The sequence below is a fragment of the Podarcis gaigeae genome, assembly GCF_964106915.1.
Source record: "Podarcis gaigeae genome assembly, chromosome: 13".
Classification (NCBI taxonomy): Eukaryota; Metazoa; Chordata; class Lepidosauria; order Squamata; family Lacertidae; genus Podarcis; species Podarcis gaigeae.
In genome coordinates this window covers 2765775-2774589 of record NC_139689.1, presented here as the reverse complement: position 1 = coordinate 2774589, position 8815 = coordinate 2765775, and the positions used below count along the sequence as shown (strand labels likewise).

The window sequence follows — 8815 nt, the reverse complement described above, 5'->3', positions numbered from 1 at the left end:
GTCCCACCATCTCATCCTCCGTCGTCCCCTTCTCCTTGTGCCCTCCATCTTTCCCAACATCAGGGTCTTTTCCAGGGAGTCTTCTCTTCTCGTGAGGTGGCCAAAGTCTTGGAGCCTCAGCTTCAGGATCTGTCCTTCCAGGGAGCACTCAGGGCTGATTTCCTTCCGAAAGGAGAGGTTTGATCTTCTTGCAGTCCATGGGACTCTCAAGAGTCTCCTCCAGCACCAGAATTCAAAAGCATCCATTCTTTGGCGATCAGCCTTCTTGATGGTCCAGCTCTCACTTCCATACATCACTAGTGGGAAAACCAGAGCTTTAACTATACAGACCTTTGTTGGCAAGGTGATGTCTCTGCTTTTTAAGATGCTGTCTAGGTTTGTCATCGCTTTTCTCCCAAGAAGCAGGCGTCTTTTAATTTCGTGACTGCTGTCACCATCTGCAGTGATCATGGAGCCCAAGAAAGTAAAATCTCTCACTGCCTCCATTTCTTCCCCTTCTATTTGCCAGGAGGTGATGGGCCCAGTGGCCACGATCTTTGTTTTTTTGATGTTGAACCACCGACCTTCTGATCGGCAAGTCCTAGGCTCTGTGGTTTAACCCACAGCGCCATCCGCGTCCCTGTTATCAGTCTATATTCATTTACAAATATTGTTTGACAATAGTCCTAATATACATTTTAAATTCATTTTGATGTTACTATCCAATAAATTTCTTGTGTTTTCCCGTTATGAGGTTTATTTCCTCTTCTGTGTTTCCAGACAACCCTGTCTCACGGGGGGGGGGGGGTTGGGCTGGATGACCCCTGGGGTGCCTTCGACCCTTCCATGATTCTAACCCTTTCCCTCCCTTGCTGCTTCTCTACCCATGCAGGCCGCCTTTCCTTCCTTCCTTCCTTCCTTCCTTCCTTCCTTCCTTCCTTCCTTCCTTCCTTCCTTTTTTTTATAAGATTTTTATTAAAGTTTCAAAAATTATATAAAAACAAAACAGAACAATAATACAAACAAACAAAAAAGAAAAACAAGTATAATTTCAATCCCTTATTTTCTTATAACCTACTTCCCCGACTTCCTCATACCTCCCCTCTCTGTATTCCAATTTCTATTTTATTACTTCAGCAAATCCTTTCCCTTAATTTTCATTTAATTTTTAGCCTTTCTTTTCTTTTTACTCATCCATTACCACTGGAAACCACATAATTTCTAAACCAACGTCATTCTAACATTCATAAATTTTGCAATGTTTCTTAAGATAGTCCTTAAATTTCTTCCAATCTTCTTCCGACGTCTCTCTTCCCTGGTCTCGGATTCTGCCAGTCATTTCTGCCAGTCCCATGTTATCACCTTCATCTGCCATTCTTCCAAGGTGGGTAGATCTTGTGTCTTCCAATACTTTGCGATGAGTATTCTTGCTGCTGTTGTAGCATACATAAAGAATGTTCTATCCTTCCTTCCTTCCTTCCTTCCTTCCTTCCTTCCTTCCTTCCCACCAGCCAGCCAGCCAGCCCCCTCTCCCTGCCCTTTCTCCACCTCCCCCCCTTCCCGTAACCCGTCCCCTGGGCAACACATGCCTTTCACTGGGGGACAAAAGCCCCCCTCCAGTCCCCGTCCCAGGAAGACACCCCCCTGGCTCCGTCGGCCTTGCCAGCAGGGGGTGGCCCCTGTTGCCCGGGGAGATGGGGTGGGTGGTCTGAGCACCCCTATAAGAACTGCAGCCGGGGAGACAGGCAGGCCAGACGCTCCCAAGTCATCCTTCTGCTCGCCCCTGGGGGGTCAAGGCAGCCCACCCGTCCGACATCCCAAAGGAGAAACTCGCTGGCTTGTTTTGGGGGGAAGGATGAAGGTCTTGCCTGCCTCCCTCTTCCTCTTCCTCCTGCCCCTGGCCTCCCAGACCCCTGTCCACTCAACCCAGGTAAGTAGAGGACCCCAGGAGCACCCCACTTCTAACTCAAACCCCACTTCTCTGTCGAAGACCCCACATCTTCGAAAGCATTCCAATGCACCAATTTTTTTGCGGCGATATAATATAGCACATTGAATTGCTGGTGGGTAAGAATTTTGGGATTGGGGCACAGGGTCCTACTTATGGGGTGAGTGTTTTTTGGGGGGGCTAAATTTCTCCTCTCTGTCTCCTTCCCTCTTCAGTCCTTGCTGGAGATACTTGGGGAAGACCTGGCTGCCTTGCTGTCGGCCAACGAAGGAGACCACCCGCCGCCGCTCTCCCAAATCCTCCGCGGCCAGCACCCCCTCCACGATGCCCCTGGCCCCCCAGCCCCCTCCTCAGGGGAGCGCGCCTTTATCCACTTCCTGAAAGACTTTGTGAGCACCCAGAAGAAGTTCCGGGGGCGAGCCAAGAAGATGGCGCAGCAAGGGTGCTTTGGCATCAAGCTGGACCGGATCGGGACCCTCAGCGGCCTTGGGTGCTAATGGTAAGCCTGGGCGTGGAGTCGCTGAGGAAAGGGGTTTGGGCGAGGGAATGGGCAGGGTCTGCATCTCAAAAGCCCCCTCTCTCGGCACCTCCAGGTGCTGGACTGGGGTTAACATGCCTGCTCAAGTGACTAGTCCCTATGAGGTTGTCCACCAGATGTCAAAGAGAAAAACAACTACCAGACTTTTAGAAGACATCTGAAGGCAGCCCTGGTTAGGGATGCTTTTAATGTTTAATATTGTATTTTAATGTTCTGTTGGAAGCTGCCCAGAGTGGCTGGGGAGACCTAGGCAGGTGGGCGGGGTATAAATAAATAAATGATGATGATGATGATGATGATGATGATTATTCTGCGCTGATCATGTTCAAAGCAGCAGGATTTGCTGAGCCTTCTCTGGGCAACCAGGAAGCATTGGAAGAACAGAAGGATCCCTTTGGGATCGATTCCAAGTGCTCATGGAATCCAGGCACAGAATCATGGAATTGTTGAGTGAGAAGGGAGCCGAGGGTCATCTAGTCCAACCCACTGCAAAGCAGGAATCCTGCCCAAGCGTTCTCAACATGTGGGTCCCCAGATGTTGTTGGACGACAACTCCCATCATCCCTGAGCTCTGGCCTTGCTAGCTAGGGCTGATGGGAGTTGTAGTCCAACAACATCTGGGGACCCACAGATTGAGAACCGCTGCTCCAAATAATCGCGGGATCGGTAGCTTTGCCCCTGGCAAGCTACAACTCCCAGCACCCCTAACAAACTACAGTTCCCAGCGTGGTGTAATGGTTGAGAGCAGTAGTCTCGTAATCTGGGGAACCGGGTTCGCTTCCCCGCTCCTCCACATGCAGCTGCTGGGTGACTCTGGGCCAGTCACACTTCTCTGAAGTCTCTCAGCCCCACTCACCTCACAGAGTGTTTGTTGTGGGGAGGAAGGGAAAGGAGAATGTTAACTGCTTTGAGAATCCTGAAGGGGAGTGAAAGGCGGGATATCAAATCCAAACTCTTCTTCTTCTTCTTCCCAGGATTCTTGCATTGGGGAGTGGAATGTGTTTGAAATATGCTTTAAGAACCAATCACAACAATACGAGCCCAACACGTAGGCTAACAATTAGTAGAGAATATATAATAGAATGATGATATCATTCAAATTGCAGTGGTTAAGAACTTAATTTGTTCCAGAGGTCCGTTCTTAACCTGAAACAGTTCTTAACCTGAAGCACCACTTTAGCTAATGGGGCCTCCTGCTGCCGCTGCACAATTTCTGTTCTCATCCTGAAGCAAAGTTCTTAACCCGAGGTACTATTTCTGGGTTAGCAGAGTCTGTAACCTGAAGCGTATGTAACCCGAGGTACCACTGTATGGGAATAAGCCAATGAAAGTTCATATGTACAATGTAACAGAGTGGTGGAGACTGATGAAGATTATTACGAAACAGTGGCATCATTCCAGAGACACTGTCCTTTTGAGGTTTTTGAGACGTCTTCCGTTGAAACTTTTGGAAGACTATTGAGACTTTACTTTGGAAGCTTTTGAGACATCTTCTGTTGGAACTAACGTGAGACTGTCCTTAGATATCTGTTTGGAACAGACAGCTTGATGGTCCTCACTACCACTCTGTTACGTTGTACCTATGAACTTTGATTGGCTTATTCCTACGTGTTGTGTTTGAATTGTTGCGATTAAATATGCTTTAAACAGAATCCTATGGCTCACCATGTCTCTGGACAGCCGACAAACAGAATTATTTGTCTCTGGTAAAGGTAAAGGGACCCCTGACCATTAGGTCCAGTCGTGGCCGACTCTAGGGTTGCGGGGCTCATCTCGCTTTACTGGCCGAGGGAGCCGGCGTACAGCTTCTGGGTCATGTGGCCAGCAGGACTAAGCTGCTTCTGGCGAACCAGAGCAGCGCACGGAAACGCCGTTTACCTTCCCGCTGGAGCGGTACCTATTTATCTACTTGCACTTTGAGGTGCTTTCGAACTGCTAGGTTGGCAGGAGCAGGGACCGAGCAACGGGAGCTCTCCCCGTCGCGGGGCTTCGAACCGCCGACCTTCTGATCGGCAAGTCCTAGGCTCTGTGGTTTAACCCACAGCGCCACCCTCATCCCCTTATTTGTCTCTGGACAGCCGACAAATACCCTTTTCCCACCACATGCCCCCCTCGGGCAACTGTTACCTACAGGTAGACTGCCTCTGGGCTTGGAGGTAGAATTTAGCTACAATCCGTAGACCTTTCACACCTCCTCCTCCTCCATAAATTTGTCAAATGCCCTTTTAACGCCTCGAGAGTTTGAGGCTGTGGCTTCCTTACATTAGAATCATAGAATATCATAGAATCCTAGAGTTGGAAGAGACCCCAAGGGCCATCGAGTCCAACCCCCTGCCAAGCAGGAAACACCATCAGAGCACTCCTGACATATGGCTGTCAAGCCTCTGCTTAAAGACCTCCAAAGAAGGAGACTCCACCACACTCCTTGGCAGCACATTCCACTGTCAAACAGCTCTCACTGTCAGGAAGTTCTTCCTAATGTTTAGGTGGAATCTTCTTTCTTGTAGTTTGGATCCATTGCTCCGTGTCCGCTTCTCTGGAGCAGCAGAAAACAACCTTTCTCCCTCCCTCCTCTATGTGACATCCTTTTATATATTTGAACATGGCTATCATATCACCCCTTAACCTCCTCTTCTCCAGGCTAAACATGCCCAGCTCCCTTAGCCGTTCCTCATAAGGCATCGTTTCCAGGCCTTTGACCATTTTGGTTGCCCTCCTCTGGACACGTTCCAGTTTGTCCGTGTCCTTCTTGAACTGGACACAGTCCTCCAGGTGAGGTCTGACCAGAGCAGAATACAGTGGCACGATTACTTCCCTTGATCTAGATGCTATACTCCTATGGATGCAGCCCAGAATTGCATTGGCTTTTTTAGCTGCCGCGTCACACAGTAACGGTGACAGTATGTCACTTACAAATATGCACTTCCTTTTCGACAACTGTCGCAATTCAGGAAGGTGATTCATCAGGATGCGTGCGTGGCAGGTGGCACACCTGGGACCACTCCTGCCTTCAGATCTCCCATCCGCAGTCAATCTTTGCCTTTAGCTGCAACACAGGGGGTTAGACTAGATGACCCTTGGGGTCCCATCCAACAATATGACTCAATAATAATAATAATAATAAATTTTATTTATACCCCGCCCTTCCCTGTTCAAAAACCGGGCTCAGGGCGGCTAACAACAAATTTAAAACACTTAATTATAAAAGCAGCATAAAATACAGTATAAAAACATGAATAACAATAAAATTCAAAAATCAATTTAGGGGAAATAAGCATAAGGGCTAGCTGGCTGCATTGGTCCTACTTGGGCCAGCGTGGAGGCCAGGGGAGAATTAGCTGTGGGGTCTCAGAGCGGGTGATCTTCATAAAAAGGGGAGGGGGAGGGAAGGGAAATGAAAGAGCAGGCTGAATTCAAATTAAAGGCCAGGCGGAAGGAGGTTAAATCCTGCTGGGTGCTGGTCTCCTGGGACAGAGCATTCCACCAGGTCGGAGCCACCACTGAGAAGGCCCTGGTCCTGGTGGAGGATAGTCTGACTTCCTTAGGGGCCAGGACCTTTAAGCTATGATTATTCATGGACCTTAAGGTCCTCTGCAGGGCAGACCAGGAGAGGTGGTCCCGTAGATACGAGGGTTTGTCAATGGGAACTTGCCGGGGAAAAGGAACGGGGCTGAGGGTTTGGGGACGCAGGCTCAAGTCTCCAAAGGAGGATCATAGGTGGACAGAACTTTGCAGATGTATGTCAGTTTTGGTAAGGCAAAAAATTATGGCGGCAGCTGTTTTCAGCTCCTTTCCTAATGATCCCTAGCATAGAATTCACATTTTTCACAGCTGCTGCACACTGGATTGACATCTTAAAAGAGCTTTTCACTAGGACTCCCAAGGTCTCGTTCTTGGTCCACCTCCAGTTCAGACCCCACAAGCCTAAATTTGAAATCTTCGCAATCCCTTTTTCAATTCAGCGGCCCTGAATGGTTTGGGATCCTTGGCAAACTTGGCCACCTCACCCCCCAACTCTGGATCGTTTCAGAAATTCTCTGAGTAGACCTTTGGCCTTCCGAAACACCAAAGATTCCCGCGCAGATTTAGCTGTCAGGAAATAAGAGGAGAGGTCCTCTTACTGTGGGACTTGACATCTTTCCACAAGGCCTGCAAGACAGAGCTGTTCCGCCTGGCCTTAACCCAGTATTTTAAATTGGTTTTTTTCCTTTCCCTTTTCCCGCCTATTATGTTTTTAATGTAATTTTACCGGTGTTAGCTGCCCTGAGCCCGGCTCTGGCCGGGGAGGGCGGGGTATAAATATATATTATTATTATTATTATTATTATTATTATTATTATTATTATTATTACTACTACTACTACTATTACAAAACCAGTTGCTGGTTAAAGAGCAGGAAACAGAGTAGTCTGAGAAGAGCCCTGTTGGATCAGGCATGTGATTTAAAAAATAGGATTCGCTCCCGCAAGCTGTACTGAGCGCCACCACGTTGGGTAGTTCGTAAAAATTCGACAAATCCATTGAGGAGGAGGCTATTCAGAATGCGGCAGCCAGACTGGTGACTGGGAGCGGTTGTCGAGACTAAATAACACTGGTCCTGAAAGACCTAGACAGTATGTTTCCAAGCACAATTCAAAGTGTGGGTGCTGACCTTTAAAGCCCTAAATGGCCTCGGTCCAGTAGACCTGAAGGAGCGTCTCCACCCCCATCGTTCTGCCCGAACACCTGGGTCCAGCTCCGAGGGCCTTCTGGCGGTTCCCTCCCTGCGAGAAGCCAAGTTACAGGGAAGCAGGCAGAGGGCCTTCTTGGTAGTGGCGCCCGCCCTGTGGAACGCCCTCCCACCAGATGTCAAAGAGAAGAACAACTACCAGACTTTTAGAAGACATCTGAAGGCAGCCCTGTTCAGGGAAGCTTTTAATGTTTAATAGGTTATTGCATTTTAGTATTCTGTTAGAAGCCTCCCAGAGTGGGCGGGATATAAATAATAAATGATTATCATCATCATCATCATCATCATCATCATCAATAGTTGCTATATGCTCTTTCCAGGGCCAGAAGCAGCAGACCTGCCGTTAAACTGCGGAACTCCCTCCCACAGTGGCTTTAAAAGAGGATTGGGCAAATTCTTGAAGGAAAGGGTTGCAGTTGGCTACTAGCCATGCCTTCATGGTCAGAGGCAGAGCAATGGGTACATTTACAGAGGGGGCTATTGATGGCTACTAACCATGACGTAATGCTTCTGAATACCAATTGGTGGAAATCAGGGAGTAGGGGAAGATCTGCTCTCGCACTCGGATCCCGCTTGCGGGTTTGGTTTTGGGCCACCTGGTTGGGCACTGCGAGAACCAGGATCCAAAAGCTGACAGAATATGCCGAATTTGGCGGTCTATCGGAAAAAATAAAGAATAAACCAAACCAGGAATTTGCTTCAAAACAGGAGGTTTTCAGAGAATATCTGAAATATAAATATAGTAGTTCAAACTCTGTTGCAGCAATCGAGGAACTTCAGTAATAGTTGCAAGACAGATATAAGAATTAAGATATATTAAGAAAAGGTTTAATTACAATAAAAGTGTGTACAATGGTACCTCGGGTTAAGTACTTAATTCGTTCTGGAGGTCCGTACTTAACCTGAAACTGTTCTTAACCTGAAGCACCACTTTAGCTAATGGGGCCTCCTGCTGCTGCCGCACCACCGGAGCATGATTTCTGTTCTTATCCTGAAGCAAAGTTCTTAACCTGAAGCACTATTTCTGGGTTAGCGGAGTCTGTAACCTGAAGCGTATGTAACCTGAAGCATAACGTAACCCGAGGTACCACTGTATTGGCAATAATATGAAATCGAAATATGGAATAGACGGGAGGTTGGGTCTTTAGTCTGAAGACCAATTTATGTTTTATTGTTTGTTAAGAAAATTCCGTGTCTATAGTTATCCCTGTGTGTAATTGAGTATTTGTGTTTTCACTTTTTTCTTGCTGTATCAATACAAAAATAAAAAAGAGACCCAGGATTTTGGCCAAGATGGGCCACAATTGCCTTGACCCAGCAAGCCTCTTCTGATGTCCTCATTCTGCCTCTTCTCTTGCAGTCGCCACCCCTCTGACGAAGCCCCCCAGGGGCCGAAGGACTCTGCACAGACAAAAGTGCCCTCTGGGTGCTTGCAAATAAATCACCGCGCCTGCCCCTCCCGGCTATCTGCTCCGCTTCAGACCAAAAAAGACAAAAGCCCCTCCACTACCCTGACCCCCACGGACTTACTCCAAACGCCAAGCGTCTCAACGTGTGGACCATTTGTAACCGATTGGAACCTGTCTTAAATTTTTGCAAAAATAAAATTGTTTCTGTTTGA

At 48.0% G+C, this 8815-nt stretch overlaps 1 protein-coding gene across 1 annotated transcript; it reads left to right on the top strand.

Annotated features, from left to right (window-relative positions):
- The first annotated feature begins 1468 nt into the window (after nt 1-1468).
- Nucleotides 1469-8815, top strand: LOC310829031 (uncharacterized protein). Its single transcript, XM_083707186.1, has 3 exons — nt 1469-1909; nt 2143-2426; nt 8555-8815. The coding sequence occupies exons 1-2, from the start codon at nt 1565-1567 to the stop codon at nt 2422-2424; spliced, it is 627 nt and encodes a 208-aa protein (XP_083563312.1). The 5' UTR covers nt 1469-1564; the 3' UTR covers nt 2425-2426; nt 8555-8815.